General features: G+C 42.5%; 1 protein-coding gene across 9 annotated transcripts in view; it reads right to left on the bottom strand.

Annotated features, from left to right (window-relative positions):
- ANK3 (ankyrin 3) overlaps positions 1–18043 on the bottom strand; it is a 353783-nt gene that overhangs the window by 257029 nt on the left and 78711 nt on the right. Inside the window, exon 1 of one of the 9 annotated variants that reach the window (XM_070057691.1) lies at positions 5030–5121. The exons of the other annotated variants lie outside the window; for them this stretch is intronic. Coding sequence (XP_069913792.1) covers positions 5030–5032 — 3 coding nt within the window. The 5' untranslated portion in view covers positions 5033–5121. Of the gene's footprint in view, positions 1–5029; positions 5122–18043 lie in introns of those variants that run through there. 9 annotated transcript variants of the gene reach the window in all.

Consider the following 18043-nt stretch of genomic DNA (forward strand, 5'->3'; position numbering starts at 1 on the left):
GTTGACCTTATTTGCCCAGTGCTTTCAGCAACTAAGTTAAGTATACAGAACATCACATTGCAATCTGTCTAGAAGTTCTCACACCTGCTTGTCTCAGGATTCCTTTACACTCTTAAATATTACTAGGGACCACCAGAGAGCTTTTGATTACGACAGTATCAAACTGTGGATATTTACCATTTTTAGAAGATAAAACTGAGAATTTACAAATTATTTGTTGTTATTTTTAAATAACAATGGCAAATTTATCACATGGTAACATAAAATGCCTGTCCTTATGACATGAAAGAATAAGCATATTTTCCACAACAAACAAAAAAGATAAGACTGGGATTGTCTTACAGATTTGCAAATCTCTAGTGTCTAGGAGATACTTAGATTTTCCTATCTGCTTCAACATTCAATCCTGCTTTTTTTGGTTAGTATGTGATGGGAAGCAGGCGTCCAGTGAGTGATGTGGTTAGGAAAGGGGGGACTTCACAGGTACTCTGGAAGAGTCTCAGGGACACTCAGGGTTCTCAGGCAACATTTCAAGGGTGGCGAGTCGATGGCAAAGTTTCCAAAGACTGACCTCATGATCCCAAGGTCAAATATCTCCCAAGAGAATGTTTAAGTGACAGCCATGACTGGGCAGGATGATAAAGTCTAATTAAATGTAGTGCTGCTATTTCTGCAAAGTACAGAAAGTGCACTCTAATCTCTGCCTATTTATTGCTCTTGTACTACCTTGCTGAATTCCTGCATCCCCACACTCAGACCCTGCCACTGCGCTTTCCCAGTGGATAACACCATACAAGGAATGTCAACCTCACGTCCTTGGAAACACCATGTGAGAAATAAGCAACAAATCTCACTGCAAATGGTGCTGCCACATCAGCCAGATAGCATGAAAGCACTCTCTAGACCACTCGCCACTGTTGGGTAAACACAGCTAGAGATACAGATCCTCTATTCTGGGCAGCTTGTAGACGAAACAGCAGTCTAATTTCGGTCTCTAAAAAGTCAATGACTGCATTTTAAAATACTGTCTTTTATGCAACTGTTGACAAAATTAAAATTATGAGAGGCCATAGCTTTCAATGATGAGAATTTGTTTAAGATTAAGGTTTTAGGGAACAAAGGATGAGTAAGACACAGCCTGTATTAAAACACCTATAATATCTGAAGTGGAACTGTCTTATCAATGGCAACTGCTTTCAAAACATGACAGAGAAATGATAATCAATAATATATATGTCATTAATATATCCAAATGATACAATTATAGAGTTAGAACATAAAATAATTCAAGACTAAATAAAACTGAAGCATATCCAGATTTTTCAAAGTAATTTTTAACGTTATTGACCACTATTTTTCAAATTGGTTGTCATCTATCACTCACTGTCACCTGACTAAAGAAAAAGATGGCATTAACTATCCAACATCATCTCTGGAGAGCTTTGCTATCATGAATAGCTACATAGATCTTTATTTCTCACTAGAATAGAGTCTGAAAATAAGAGAAATTCTACTCTGTATTAATCATTAGACATAAGAATTTATAAGTGCAGATATTTGCCTGTTACTGAAATTGATACTGAATTTCATGCTATATATCAATACTGAAACTGATGTCATAGAACCTAATAACACATTCATAATAGTTAAACTGAAAGTTTATTTTTTATGACTAACATCCACAATATATTCTGAGGACCATGGTGAAAAGAAAATGTATAAAAATAAATACTTGTATCATGATAAAGAGCTGGCAAATATGCTTTTGCTTCATGACAGAAAACACCTTACTTAGAAAGAGAATTATTATTCAAAAAGATCTGACATGATGTTTTATGAGGGCACTTCAAGAAGGTCACAGAATATAGATTTAAATGACAAATTCATCTTGAAGTAAAACATTTGACACTCATGCCTAGTTTCATAGCATGCATTTTCCATGAGCTTTTAGAGATGCCTAGTAAATTCTTTTCATTTAAACATTTTCCTTAAGCCTGATTATCATGGAAATTCTTAAATGATCTGAGGGAGCATATTTATATTCACCCAGAAGAAAACAATGTAGTTGATCAGCAAATACTAGATTTAGTACATAACTAAAGGTTTCCATTTCAAAACAAGAAAGTCTATGGACAATTTCAGCAGCAAAAAGTCAAACTGTGGGTTCCTGTTCTGAGTCTGTCTATATAGATTATCTAACTTGCCCCAGTTTCCTAAACAGAAAATTACTAAGAAAATGAGGTGTTCCTCTAGTATTTAAATATGTTACTGTTAACAGATCAATTACTGAAAACCATACATGAAACAGAAATCCAAGTTGAAAGATATATAACAAGATAATAACAAGAATTTTGATTTCACATTATAGGGTAGCCCTATAGGACTTAAAAATAAATTATAGCACTTGCTAGCAAAGGCTCTGATCACTAGTGCCCACTAAAATTCTCAGTAAAATTGGATTAAACTTGGGCTTTGTTCATTACTACAGTCCAGCTTTCTTAAATGAGCATCATTTAAGACTTCAAATTTAAAAGTTAACTTTTCAACAATTCTTTATGTCAAAACTAATACTTCCATATAGATTTGATTGTTAGCAATTATCGGACTTGATTATTGAGGCTGCTTTTAAAGCCAACAGAGAAACACACACATCCTTCCTTCTATAAAGTCTATGCAGCCAAAGTTTCACAGTAACAAGCTACCAAATCACGCACAGCTTCTCCCCAAACACAGACTATGCAATCTTGTAGAAAAATCTCTGAACACACGGTGGAAACGGCAAGCTAAGCAGAAGTCACAGGAAGTATCAATGGTCATTTGTGAAAAGGCAATGCTCCACTATACCCTCTTAGCAAGGATTGTATCCATAGTTTAGCTCACGCAGATACCTTGCTCAGTCTTCCATTCAAGTCAGAGATGAAGCCAGCAGAGAGAGAATTCTTATTCATTGTCCAGCTACACCCGGCACAGCTATAACATGCTCCTGTATTGTGCCAGGACTTCTGTGTGCCCTGTATCGGGTCAGTACCCTTCTAGAGTTAGTGCTTAGGGCATGATCATTGCAACTTCAGTCTGTCACTTTATTACACGTTTTTCAAACAGCATGCGCACCAACACAGAGAACACTGCACATATGGGCTGAGACCAAATGCTGTCACCATTTAGTTGATCTATTCTGACATTAGGCAGAAACAAGAAGGACTACTTTTATTTGGGCATTTCATTTGGATCTCAAATATTTTTATTTTAAACTTATTAGTTCATAAAGGTCGGAGTGTTCCCAAGCATAGACTTGAAGACTTGCTATGGTTTCATTTGGCTGGAGCACTTCCCAGCAGTTTCTCAAAGCTGAGTCCACTAATTGATGATTATATGGAAAGCTCTCAGTTTCACAACTAATGGAGCAGAATACACACCCAAATTCAATGAGAAAGCTCATCATTTAGAATGGGTAAGGTGATTATCTTTAGAGCGACAGAACTTTTTTTTTAGGGTTTATTTGCCAAATGTGCTTATATTACTAGTAAAATTACAACAGGTTTTCCTGCATGCAACTCGTGAACCTGAGTTTTATTTATGAGCTTTATTACGGCTCTCAAAGGTTAACCTAAAAAGGCCTTTCTCTGAAGCACACAGAGTATCTGTGAAGTCTCAGAGGAAAATGTCCTAAATTATTTGTGATAGAACTATAATACGGCAACATTCCATAAAGCTCATGAAAAGTTAATCTTTTAGGAAGGGCTCCATCTTTGAAGTACAAAGATAAAAACTGAAACCACTTCAAGTAAGGATCAAACCTGTGAAAGAGTCCTCCAATTTTTTTTTTTTTTTTAACACCGCAATGAAAAGTTCTTTGCTCAAAACTATCAGCACACGTGGTCACCTGAAGAAGTCAGGTCCTTGTTTTCATGTCTTATTCCTGTCATCATGACCACGTCTCTAAATATTTCTGATAAAATGTTCATCTTAAGCTCAGGGTTTAATGTATTATATTAATAGCAAAGAATACTCTCTTCTGTGTATAGAACCTATATGTTCTCATAGTTAGATAAACCGAAGTGCATGAACAGGGTGTGAAAGCTCCAACTACACTAGGACCAAAGTATTATTTTGTGAATCTTCATAAATCAAATACTTACAAACAGAAGGCAAATACTTGTCCCATTTCCCATACAGTACCCCTTGAGGGGAGAAGGGATGGCTACACCAATTTTTTAGCATTTCTAAATGAGATGACTTATTTATGTTCATATAACAGAAATAAAACTATGTTTTCCAATCACCAATTACATTCTCCATCTACCATTTTTATCAGTTTCAAACAAATTTTCATACTATGGTACGCTCTCCCCTAATTGTAAAATTCAGTATCTCTCCCCTTGTAACTAACAGCAGAAAAAGCTGAATTTTAAAGCCCTCAGATTCCTCTTGTGAAAAATGCGACCACTTAAACCTTTCCACACTCCAGGGTTCATAGGCCTTCCTACTTGCCCACAGTCTTTCTGAATTACATTAAGCATCCTCCCAAGGCAGTCCTTAGCCAAATTCTCCCCAAATTACATCAGAGGCAAAGCACACCTAGAGCCCGGAGCTGAGCAAAACAGAAAGAACGATCACCATTGTGCTGCACACACACAGCTCGAGCGACTCGCGGGACAGACAGGTTAGCCATCCGCCTACCCAGCCACACACCGTCTATGCAAGGCACAACTACTCAGGGGAGGACAGCACTTCTGTAAGAAAAATGCATTTCACGTAGACCCCGTCAGCGCTTACGTGTTCTGTGAAGTCCTCTCCCTCTTCCACTGCCATTCTCTGTGGCCAAGTCTGAAACCTGATAGCTCAATTAGTTAACACTTTGGGCAGAGTATCGCATCTAAAAATAGCTGCCTGGGTAAGGTTCCCCCCACCTCCGACTAAGGAGGTGGGAGCTAGGCAGAAGCGACTCAGTATTTCAGCGGGGGTGGGTGTGGCATGGAAGGTGTCTTAGGAACCATGTAGGGCCTCCCAGAATTCCCCAGGGGCTTACCATATCCGTGGCCTCCCAGAGTCAAGCTCTGTGTAGTTAGTCATGATATGTGGAATACCGAAAATAGCAGGGCATTCAGCTGGGAGCCTCCCGGGCTGCCGGGACGCACTCATGAAGCCAGCTTTTGTCATTCTGCTGACCAGCACTTTGCTCTGTGCCGGGACTCTGACATTCCTTCTGAAGACAATGCCATCATTTTCTCCCCTCTCTCCCTGGCACCTACTCAGGCTTGCCTTTCTGGGTTGGGCTTGTTAAACTTTTAATTTGCTTCCCTGCATTCGCATTACTAATGAGTACATGTCTACATATATGTGCGTGCAAACATGCCACAGAGTACATGTTTACATACATGTGTGAGCACACACGCCATGGAAATAACACTTTACTACCATGCGGTGTTACCTTACAAACCCAGCTCCTTCTATCAAGGGAAAATTCAACTGATACTCACCTTTTTAAAAACATAGCCTAAACCAAACTTAAGCCTACAATTAGGGAACAAACAATTCATTCCTGAATGCTTCTTATCAAAGTGCTATTAAAAAAAAGATTTATTAGCCAGCGCCGCAGCTCACTAGGCTAATCCTACACCTTGCGGCGCCGGCACACCGGGTTCTAGTCCCGGTCGGGGTGCCGGATTCTGTCCCTGTTGCCCTTCTTCCAAGGCCAGCTCTCTGCTGTGGCCAGGGAGTGCAGTGGAGGATGGCCCAAGTACTTGGGCCCTGCACCCCATGGGAGACCAGGAGAAGCACCAGGCTCCTGCCTTCAGATCAGTGCGGTGCGCTGGCCGCAGTGGCCATTGGATGGTGAACCAATGGCAAAGGAAGACCTTTCTCTGTCTCTCTCTCACTGTCCACTCTGCCTGTAAAAAAAATAAATAAATGAAAATAAAAAAATAAAAGAAAAAAAAGATTTATTTATTTGAAAGGCAGAACTACAGAAAGAGGAAAAGACAGAGAGAATCTTCCATCCGTTTCTTCACTCCCCAAATGGCCGCAATGGCCAGAGTGGGCTAATCCAAAGCCAGGAGCCAGGAGCTTCTTCCAGGTTTCCCATGTGGGTGCAGGGGCCCAAGCACTTAGGTCATCTTCCACTGCCATCCCAGGCCAAAGCAGAGAGCTGGATCAGAAAAGGAACAGCCAGGACTCAAACCAGTGCCCATATGGGATGGCAGCGCCACAGGCGGGAGCTTAGCTTATTACGGTGTCAGAGCACCAGCCTTGTGATCATAGTTTTAAATTTAGGGTTTTTATTTTCCTTAAAAACTAATTAAATTCAGTTTTTCAGATTTGGGGCACATAGTACTTGGGCAACTTTTTACTATTCTTTGACTTGTGCTCAAGAGCCACAGCCCTGGGAGGCCCACCGTGATGAGAACTCCTAGGTAATAGCTCCTCCAGGCCTTTGAGACCTGAAGGCAAGAATCCACAGTGGGATTATGCAAGCTTTGGGAGGGGCAGTGTGTATGCCCATTCACCGAGGGCATATTCCTGTGCCAGACATTATTCTGGGTGCTGAGGGTAGAGGTGTGCGAGGGGCAGGGAGGAAAAGGAATGAAAACTTTAGAGAAAATCCCTGCCTTATAAACCTGCAGGGCCAGGCTGAGTGATAATAAGTCACATATAGAATGAATCTGTTATTGAACATGTCTAAAGGGATAAGTACCACAGCAAAATGTAAAGCAGGGGCTCTGCTTATGGCCTGGGAAAGCAGTGCAAGATGGACCAAGTGCTTGGGCCCCTGCACCCACATGGGAGACCAGGAAGAAGCTCCTGGCTTCGGATCGGCCCAGCTCCAGCCATTGTGGTCATTGGGGAGTGAACCAGTAGGTGGAAGACCTTTCTCTCCATCTTTCCCTCTCTCTGTAACTCTGTCTCTCAAAAGCTTTTTTAAAAAAGTTTCAAGTTTAAAAAGCATGTAGAGCAGGAAAGGGGAATCCTATATAAGCACATGGTTAGAGGGTAAGTGATGGCCCTGTATATCATTAAACACTATTACTAATGTTGACGAGGTAGGATTTTACATTATGTTGCACTATATGAGATTGCCATTTCATAGGCCAAAACCAAGTGTATGTAGCAATTTGATAAGGTTCCACATAATTACATAGTTGTTATTATTAACATTTATCAAGAATACAAGGCACCATAATAATTTCTTTGCATTTGTTATTTAGTTCTTATGGTCATGCTGTGAAGCCATTTCTCTCTCCACTGGTGAGAAGGAATGGAGTTCAGAGTGGTTGAGTAAACTGCCAGACAGTTTGCTATTTGGGCCCCCATAGTTTTATAAAAATTTTTTTGAATTAGAAAAGCAATATTGAGCAAGAAGAATAAACCTGGAAGTACCACATTGCTTAGGCTTCAGAATATATCACAGAGCTATAGCAATCAAAATAGTATGGTGCTGGCATAAAAACAGACATTTAGACAAATGGAACAGAGAGCCCAGAAACAAACCCACATATCTGCAATCAACTGATGCTTTTTAAAAAGTTTAACTTATTATTTATCTGAAAGGCAAAATGACAAACAGCAAGGGTGAGAGAGACAGAGACAGAGAGAAGATCAAGCTTCAGTGTGCTGCCTCACTCTCCAAATACCCGAAACACTAGAGTTGGGCCAGGTGGAAGCCAGGAGCCAGAAACTCCATCCCCACATGGCTGGCAGGGACCCAGATCCTTGTGCCATCATCTGCTGCCTTGATCCCAGGCACTCCAATTTGGAATGCAGGTGTTCTAAGTGATGGCCTAACCTGCTGCACCACATCACCCTTCTCTGATCAACTGATGTTTGACAAGGATGCCAAGAAAACACGACGTAGCGGGGACAGACTCTCCAATAAATAATGCTGGAGAACTAGATATCCACCTGCCAAAGAGTGAAACTGGACCCTGAACTCACATCATGTACAAAAATGAACAGAAAATGAATTAAAGACTCAAACAAAACACATGACACTGTAAAACTATTAGAAGAAAACATGAGGAAAATAGTTTTCATTGTTAAAAAGTTTTAGAGAGGGAAACACAGAGAAACAGCTGTCTTCCATCTACTGATCTACTCCTCAAAAGCCTGTAACAGTTGGGGCTAGGCCAGGCAGCAGCCAGCGGCCAGGAATTCAATCTGGGTCTCCTACGTGGGTGGCAGGAACCCAAGTACTTGGGACATAATTTAGTTCCTTCCAGGCACAGTAGCAGAAAGCCACCGAGGAAGCAGAGTCAGGAATTTTTCCTTGGCATTCTGATATCGGGTGCAGGTGTCCCAAATGCAGGCTCAGCCCACTGTGTCAAACACTCAACAAGGAAAATATTCCATTTAAAAAAATATTGATCTATTTATTTGCAAGGTGGAGCAAAAGAGAGAAAGAAAGTCATAGTGAGATAGAGACAAAAACAGAGAGAGGAGATCTTCAATCACCAGGCTCACTTCCCAAATGGCTGCAATAGCCAGGTCTGGGAGAGGCTGGAATCAGGATCCAGGAACTCCATCCTGATTTCCCATGGGGGTGGTAAGGGCCCAAGGACTTGGGCTATCTTCCAGTGTCTTCCCAGGCATGTTGGAAGGAAGCTGGAACAGAAGTGGGATAGCTGGAACTCACACCAGTACTCTTATACAGGATGCTGGTGTCACAAATTGTGGCTTAACCCACTGCACCACAATGCAGGCCCCAGGAAAAGTTTACTTTTGTTTAAAGATTTTATTTATTTATTTATTTATTTGAGAGGTAGTTGCAGACAGAGAGAGGGCAAAACAGATAAAGACGTCTTCCATCTGCTGGTTTACTCCCCACATGGTCACAATAGTTGAAGATGAGCTGATCTGAAGCCAGGAGCTTCTTCTGGGTCTCCCACATGGGTGCAGGGGCCCAAGGACCTGGGCCATTCTCATAGCTTTTCCAGGCCATAAACAGAGAGCTGGACTGGAAGAGGAGCAGCCAGGACACGAACTGGTGCCCATATGGGATGCTGGCACTGTAGGTGGAGGCTTAGCCGACTATGCCACAGCACCGGCCACATGAAAAGGTTTGTTGACATTGATCTGGGCAATGGGTTTTTTTGGACATGACACCAAAAAAAAGTTCAGACCACAAAAGCAAAATGAATAAATGGTACTACATAAAATGAAAAATCTTTTACACAGTAAAGGAAACAATCACAAAATGAAATGGCAGGCTGTGGAATGGGAGAAAATATTTGCAAACCATATACCTAATAAGGAGTTCATATCCAAAATATGTAAGAAATTCTTACAACACAAAAGCGAAAAACCAAATAAGTCGATTAAAATGGGCAAAGTCCTGAACAGACATTTCTCAAAAAAAGACATCCAAGAGGTCAGGAGGTATTTGAAAAGGTGCATGATATCATTAATCACCAAGAAAATGAAAATCAAAATGTGATAGATACCCCATGTCTGTTAGAGTGACAATAATCAAAAACACAAAAGTTAACAAGTACTGGCCAACATGAGCAGAAATGGGAACCCTCCCTTCTACACTGTTGGTGGGAATGTAAACTGGTACAGCTTTCATGGATAACAATATGAATGTCCCTAAAGAAACTAAAAATATGGGCAGACATTTGGTGTAGCAGTTCAGATGTCATTTGCGATGTCCACAACCCATATCAGTGTCTGGGTTAGAGCCATAGCCCTGCTCCCCATTCCAGCTTCCTACAAATGCACAATTTGGGAGGCAGCAGGTGATACACTTGGATTCCTGCCACCTGCACAGTAGACCCATATTGAGTTCCCAGCTCCTGGTTTTGGCCTGACCCACCCCAGCTGTTGCAGACATGTCCACATAAACCAATAAACGAGTGGATGAACGATTTCTGTCACTCACTCGCTTGTGTGTACACACATGTGCGCTCACTAGCTCGCTCGCTCGCTCCCTCTCTCCGTCTAAATAGCCAAAGGAAATCAAAGCAGTTACCTTGAAGAGATATTTGGACTCCCATATTCAGTGCAGCATTATTCACAATAGCCAAGACAATGAAATAATCTAAATATTCGTTGATGGATGAATGGATAAATAAAATATGGACCACAAAAGGCTCAGAATGGCTAAAGTTATCCTCAATATATATAAAGCAAGCAAGCAAGCTGGGGGGATGACAATGCTTGATTTCAAAACATACTACAAAACAGGAAGATTTAAAACAACACTGTACTGGAATAAAAACTGATACACATATCAATGGAACAGAATTGAGAACTCAGAACTTAGTCAACTGATGTTTGACAAAGGTGTCAAAAACATATACTGGACGGCCGGCGCCGCGGCTCACTAGGCTAATCCTCCGCCTAGCGGCGCCGGCACACTGGGTTCTAGTCCCGATTGGGGCGCCAGATTCTGTCCCGGTTGCCCCTCTTCCAGGCCAGCTCTCTGCTGTGGCCAGGGAGTGCAGCGGAGGATGGCCCAGGTGCTTGGGCCCTGCACCCCATGGGAGACCAGGAAAAGCACCTGGCTCCTGGCTCCTGCCATCGGATCAGCGCGGTGCGCCGGCCGCAGCGGTCATTGGAGGGTGAACCAACGGCAAAAAGGAAGACCTTTCTCTTTGTCTCTCTCTCTCACTGTCCACTCTGCCTGTCAAAATAAAAAAAAAAAAATACTGGAGAAAGGTTAGTCTTCAATAAGTGATACTGGTATATTCAAATAATGATGTGTATCAAAACTGGATATACATACATGGAATAATGAAATTAGATCCCTACCTCTCACCATACAGAAAAATTAACTCAATATAGATCAAAGACTTAAATGTAAGACCTGAAACTATGAGACTTCTAGAAGAAACCATGGAGGAAACACTTCAAGACAACTGGTGTTGGCAAATTTTTTTATAAGACCCTAAATGTGCAGGTAATAATAGAAAAACTAGGCACATAAGAGTCTATCGAATTCAGACACTTCTGCACAGTAAACAATCAAGAGTGAACAGATACCTGCCAGAATGGGAGAAAATGTTTGCAAGCCACTTATTTGTCAAGGGATTACTATTTAGAAAATATACGGAACTCAAAAAACTCAACAATAAAAAACAATTTAAGAAATGGGCAAAAAAACCTGAATGAGCAGTACTCGAAAGAAATACAAATGACAAACAAATACAAGGAAAGTGCTCATACTACTAGCCTCACCTGTTAGAGGATTATTATTAAAAAGAGAAAATAAGGCCGGCGCCGTGGCTCAATAGGCTAATCCTCCACCTTGCGGCGCCGGCACACCGGGTTCTAGTCCCGGTTGGGGCGCCGGATTCTGTCCCGGTTGCCCCTCTTCCAGGCCAGCTCTCTGCTATGGCCAGGGAGTGCAGTGGAGGATGGCCCAGGTGCTTGGGCCCTGCACCCCATGGGAGACCAGGAAAAGCACCTGGATCCTGGCTCCTGCCATCGGATCAGCGCGGTGCGCCGGCTGCAGCGGCGGCCATTGGAGGGTGAACCAACGGCAAAAGGAAGACCTTTCTCTCTCTGTCTCTCTCTCTCACTGTCCACTCTGCCTGTCAAAAAAAAAAAAAAAAAAAAAAAAAAAAAGAGAAAATAATAAATGCTGCTAAGGATATGGAGAAAGAGAAACTCATACCCTTTTAGTTGGAATGTAAATTAGTACAACCACTATCAAAACAGGATGGATATTTCTTTTTTAAAAAAAGATTTGTTTATTTGAAAGGCAGAGTTACAGAGAAAGGAGGAGACACAGAGAAAGAGAGAAAGAGAGAAAGAGAGAGAGAAAGAGAGAGAGAGAGAAAGAAAGAAAGAGAGAGAGAGAGAGCTCTTCTATACACTGGTGTACTCCCCCAATGATCACAAGAGCTAGGGTAGGGCCAGGCTGAAGCCAGGCACCTGGAACTCCATTCAGGTCTCCTACACAGGTGGCAGGAGCCCAAGGACTTGGACCACCTTCTGCTGCCTTCCCAGGTGCATTAGTAGGGAGCTGGATTGGAAGTGGAACAGCCGGGGCACAAATCAGCACCCATATGGGATGCCGGGACTACAGGCAGTGGCTTAACCCAAAGTGCTACAATGATAACCCCTGGCGATTTCTTAAAAACTAGAACTACATCTGCAATATATTCCAGCCATCCTACTACTGGGTATACATCTAAGACATGAAATCATTGTCTCAAAGAGATACATGCTCTTTGTTTATTGTAGTACTGTTCAAAATAACTAAGACATGAAATCAACCAAGGTGCCTATCATCCAATGTATGGATAAACAGTATATATATGCACAATGGAATACAATTCAGCAGCAACAACAAAAAAAGGAAATCCTGTCATTTGCAGCAAAATGGATGAAACTAGAGAATATCAAGTTGAGTGAAATAAGCCAGACAAAGAAAGACAAATACCACATGTTCTCCCTCATATGTGGCTAAAAAAAAAAAAAAAAAAAAAAAACACCTCAATCTTAACACAGAATGGTAATTATGAGACTGGGCAGGGTGGGGAAGGATAGAGGAAGTTTGGATGATAAGTACTAAACCAGAATTGGAAGGAATATGTTGCTATTGCTACAAAGCATAGTGGGAAGACAGGGTTCACAATAACCTAGCACAGCTTTGTGTGAACAAACAGAAGCAGCTCCAACCCTCCACTCTTAAATGAGATCAAAGATCATTTCGATGAGCATACATTGTATACACGTATTGAAATGTTATAACTATAGCCCACAAATACATACAATTATTGTTGATAATTTCTTCTAACAAATCTGGGTGGAAGACATACAGGTGTGGTCACTTTGTAAATATACTTAAAACTGCCTACTTAGATTTTCTGCACTATTTAGGTATGCATGCTATAGTTCAGTAAAAATTTGTCTCAACAGAAATAAAATAAAATGTAGTAATAGACTATTACTCAGCCATAAAAAGCAGGAAATTCTGCCATTTGTGACAACATGCAAGAACCAAGATGACATTATGCTACATGGAATAAATCAGGTGCAGGAAGACAAATACCACATGCTCTCACTTAAATGTGAATTCTAAAAAAAGGTGAACTCATAGAAGCAGAATGCAGTGGAATTTCTAGTAGCTGAGGGAGGAAGAAATGGAATGATGCTGGTCAAAAGGTACCAAGTTTCAGTTATTCAAGATGAATCAGTTCTGGACCTGATGTACAGCAATAGGAATATAGTTAATATTTTACTATACTAGAAATTTGGAGGCCGGCGCCGCGGCTCACTAGGCTAATCCTCCGCCTTGCAGCGCCGGCACACCAGGTTCTAGTCCCAGTTGCCCCTCTTCCAGGCCAGCTCTCTGCTGTGGCCCGGGAGTGCAGTGGAGGATGGCCCAAGTGCTTGGGCCCTGCACCTGCCTGGGAGACCAGGAAAAGCACCTGGATCCTGGCTTCGGATCAGCGCAATGCGCTGGCCGCAGCGGCCACTGGAGGGTGAACCAACAGCAAAAGGAAGACCTTTCTCTCTGTCTCTCTCTCTCTCTCACTGTCCACTCTGCCTGTCAAAAAAAAAAAAAAAAAAATGAAATTTGCTAAGAAGGTAGATCTTAAGTGTTCTTGCCCTCCCCCACCCACACCCACTGTAATTAAGAAAGGTGACAGGTATGTTAATTAGCTTGGCTGCAACAAGGATTCCACCATGTAGAAGTATATTAAAACACTGTCTGGGCCAGTATTGTGGCATAGCCAGTAAAGCCACTGCCTGCAATGCCGGAATCTCATATGGGTGCTCCCTGCTAATGCTCCTGGGAAAGCAGCGGAAGATGACCCAACTGCTTGGGCCCCTGCATCCACGTACGAGACCCAGAGGAGGCTCCTGGCTCCTGGCTTCAGCCTGGCCCAGCCCAGGACATTGATGCCATTTGGGCAGTGAATCAGAGGATGAAAGATCTCTGTCTCTTTCTCCCTTCTCTAATTTTGCTTTACAAATAAGTAAAATAAATCTTTTTTTTAAAAAATCCACTGTCATATACCTTATATAGATTTTTTGTCAGTTAAACTTCAATAAAGATGGGAGAAATACTTGAATTAGTTGCCAATATTGAAATCTTTACTTAATATATACTAAATTGATCTTCTGTATATAAAGAGAATTGAACATGAATCTTGATGTGAATGGAAGGGGAGAGGGAGCGGGAGAGGGGAGGGTTGTGGGTGAGAGGGAAGTTATAGGGGGTGAAAAAGCCATTGAAATCCATAAGCTGTACTTTGGAAATTTATATTTGCTAAATAAAAGTTAAAAAAAAAAGAAAACTGAGAGATCTTATAACAAAGTCTGTAGTTCCAGTTCCATGCTGTCCACTACTGTGCGTTTCCTTTTCCCTTTGCACTCCCTCAGTCACTCATTTACACAATCCCCACATGGCACAGAAGCATCGAGCATGGGCTGGGAGCATGCCTCGGCAGGGAAAACCTGAGAAACCATCGCTGTGCCTGCCCTGCACCTGTTTCTGAGCTGACACACTGTTCTGACATACGGGGCGTGCGATCTGCCCACTGCGGACAGAAGTGGGTGCAGAGGGGAGCACCACTGCTGGCTGTAGCTCTGGAGGAGGGGAAGGTGGCATAGGAAACCTTCCTGATTCTCCGACCAGGCCCTCCTAAACTGAGCAAACCCCAAGACACCTCCCTACACAGAGCTTTTCCCAAAAACTGTAGACTTTGTTCTGATGACATTTGCTATGGCTGGAGGAGGGGTGGTGGTGGCTGATGTTTCTGTTAACCACTTTTTGCTTTCCCAGAATACTGGGGGTATATATAAAGGGAGAGGGAGCGGGATCCACCTCTTGGATCCTACCGGTTGTTCTTAGTGCCCACAATGGAAATCAGAAAACAAGATCTGTTTCCACACAGGGAGTCCCAATTCCCCCATCCACTGAGTCCTCCCCTAGGAACCCACTTCAGAGATTACTTATATGCCTTGGAGTTGAATCATGCTCACTGGCAAGACATTACTCCTCACATTTAATTTAGACCTCTCCTACCAATTTCTTAATCTTCGTTCTTCAGTGGGATGAGGCAAAGGTTGGTTATTGTCTTTTCGACACTCCACACTGTTATTGAGTTTCCTCCCTCCCCTCCAGTCATCTTCTCCCCAGAAGATAAATAATAAATAAATAAAATAAATAAATAATCCCAATTGACTCTACCTTTCTGTGGAGGTCTTCAGAGGAAGGCACTCTATAATTATACTAAATAAGAAGAGTAACAATTCCCTTGGTTGCATCTCTCAGCCCACCCCCTGGCCAGCACATTTTGTTTCCCAAACTATCATTGCTCATCGTGCAGATACTGCAGCTGCAAAGGCTACGCAGGGCAGACGTTAACATCCAAATGGTAAGCTCCAGCTGCCACGGGAGGCTGGTGGAGCCCCACGTGGGAGGCTGGTGGATCCCTTGAAAATGTTAAGTATTCCATACTGAGATACACTGTCAATGTTTCCTACCCTGTTTTTTAAGAACAACTATGGCCTATCTCAAGGAAAGCCAATATTTTTCAAAAAAATCTACACTTACACAAAAGATAAATAGGGGAGACTAAATCACATAATTTTGAAGTGTATTTAACTGAACCCAATCATTTTAAGAATGAAGAAATGGCAGACCAAAGTATCTCCATGATTGTACCCTGTGAATTAATGATACTGCTGTGCCTAGAATGCATAATAGGATTCCTCTAACGAGTGTAAGAACCTCAGGTATTCAGACAGTTATTTAATTGACCATATGAGATCCAGCTGGTGGTTTTCAAAGTGTGACGATCCTGCTCAGTAAAAGACAGTACTGTTGAGGAGTGATGGTAGAAGCATCACTGTAGGTATTTAGCAACTAGAGGCTCAGACTAAGGGATTAAAAGTTGCGTCAGGCTGTGTAAGGAAACGCCAATCAGCTCAATGCAAATCCTGGTACCCTTAAGCAGCTCAAAGGCATGGCCTTTCCCGTCAATGCAGGTACCTGAGTGGAAGTGAAGACCCAGCGGCAGCTCACATGAAGTGATCGGGATCATGGGTGGTCCCAGCTGGGAGTGGTCAGGAAGTTATGCATGTCAGTAGAAGACGAGGCATGGGCAGTGCTGAGGGCCAGTGCTGGCGATGTCCCCACTCACTCTCTGGGGGCACTCATGCTCCTGCACCTTCACATCATCACCATCCACCCAAGGACTCTACCAACTCACGTGTTCAATCCACGTTTAGGAAGAGGAGAGGTGGCAGGTGGAACAGAGGAGAAGTCTGGGTATGGGAGGATTTTTCGGGAAAACTCCATGGTTACAAATCTTTTCAGGCAAGGGACACAGGGTCTTTTAGCCCATGTAGAAACAGTTCTTGAACTACCACTGCTTCACAAGTCCTTTCAAGACCCAGCTGACAAATGCTGGAGAGCACCCCCAGATGTCCATCTGGAAAATGGGCCTCCCTCAGCCCAACTTCACAAGCTCTAAAGACCAGGATTTGTTTTGCTTTTTTTTTTTAATTTTTAATTGAATTTTTTTTTTTTCAGTTTTTCTTGAGATGTCCACAACTCTCTAGGTCAGGGGTCTGCAAATCAAAGCCTAGAGGCAAATCTGACCAGCTACCTGTTTTTAATTTTTTTATTTTTGACAAGCAGAGTGGACAGTGAGAGAGAGAGACAGAAAGAAAGGTCTTCCTTTACCGTTGGTTCACCCTCCAACAGCCGCTGCGGCCAGCACACCATGCTGATCCGAAGCCAGAAGCCAGGTGCTTCCTCCTGGTCTCCCATGCAGGTGCAGGGCCTGAGGACTTGGGCCATTCTCCACTGGCTTCCTAGGCCACAGCAGAGAGCTGGACTGGAAGAGGAGCAACTGGAACAGAATCTGGCGCCCCGACCAGGAATAGAACACGGTGTGCCGGCGCCGCAGGCGGAGGATTAGCCTAGTGAGCCGTGTTTACATTTTTTTTGACAGGCAGAGTTAGACAGTGAGAGAGAGAGAGAGACAGAGAGAAAGGTCTTCCTTCCGTTGGTTCATCCCCCAAATGGCCGCTACGGCTGGTGCGCCGCGCCCATCCAAGGCCAGGAGCCAGGTGTCTCCTCCTGGTCTTCTATGTGGGTGCAGAGCCCAAGCACTTGGGCCATCCTCCACTGCCCTCTCAGGCCACAGCAGAGAGCTGGCCTGGAAAAGGAGCAACTGGGGCAGAATCCAGAGTTCTAACCGGGACTAGAACCCGGGGTACCGGCGCCACAGGTGGAGGATTAGCCTAGTGAGCCATGGTGCCGGCCGATTTTTAACATTTTTAAATGCTTAGGAAAAAGTCAAAAGAGGTATCATCTCCCGCCATGTGAAAATGAAATGCCATTGAAGCTACAGTGTTCACAAGGTTTCCTTGGAGCACAAGGTTGTTTGTGACAGAATGAGTAGTTGTAAGAAATCAAATGGCCAACAGAAGCTAAAATACTATTTACTTAGTACCTGGCCCTTTTCAGAGAGTGTTCTGTTCACTGGTTTAGAGCCAGAGTTTGGCACTTCTACTTTTAAACTGCTGTGAATTCTTGCATACCTTGAATTCAGTTTGGTTCTGAGATTGAAAAAAAAAAAAAAATCACAGGAACCCCATACCATCCCAATAGTCTGTCCACCAATTACCTTTATGTGACTGCCCCCAAAAAGAAAAAATAAAAACCAAAAAAACACTCACCACTCTCTCCTCATGTACAATCATATATCACTAAACAACTGGGGTATGTTTTGAGAAATTTGACATTAGGTGATTTCATCATTGTGTAGAAAACTCACAGAGTATAGTTCCACAAACATAGATGACATAGTCTATTACACACTTAGACTATGTATAGGTATTGCTCCGAAATCCATGATGAACAAAACAGCATGAGGTTCAACCAAGCGTGAGAGAACATGACACAAAAGACATAGTAAACATGAGATATACGGAGCCACTGCTGATGTAACATGGCATACTCATATTTTAATAACTAGAAGCAGTTCAGTCTAAGATAATGATAAGAAGCATAGTAAATGCATAAGCTAGTTACAGTCATTTATTACCAGCTATCATGTACTGTATAGAACTGTATCTG

The sequence above is a fragment of the Oryctolagus cuniculus genome, chromosome 15 (genome assembly GCF_964237555.1).
Source record: "Oryctolagus cuniculus chromosome 15, mOryCun1.1, whole genome shotgun sequence".
NCBI lineage: Eukaryota > Metazoa > Chordata > Mammalia > Lagomorpha > Leporidae > Oryctolagus > Oryctolagus cuniculus.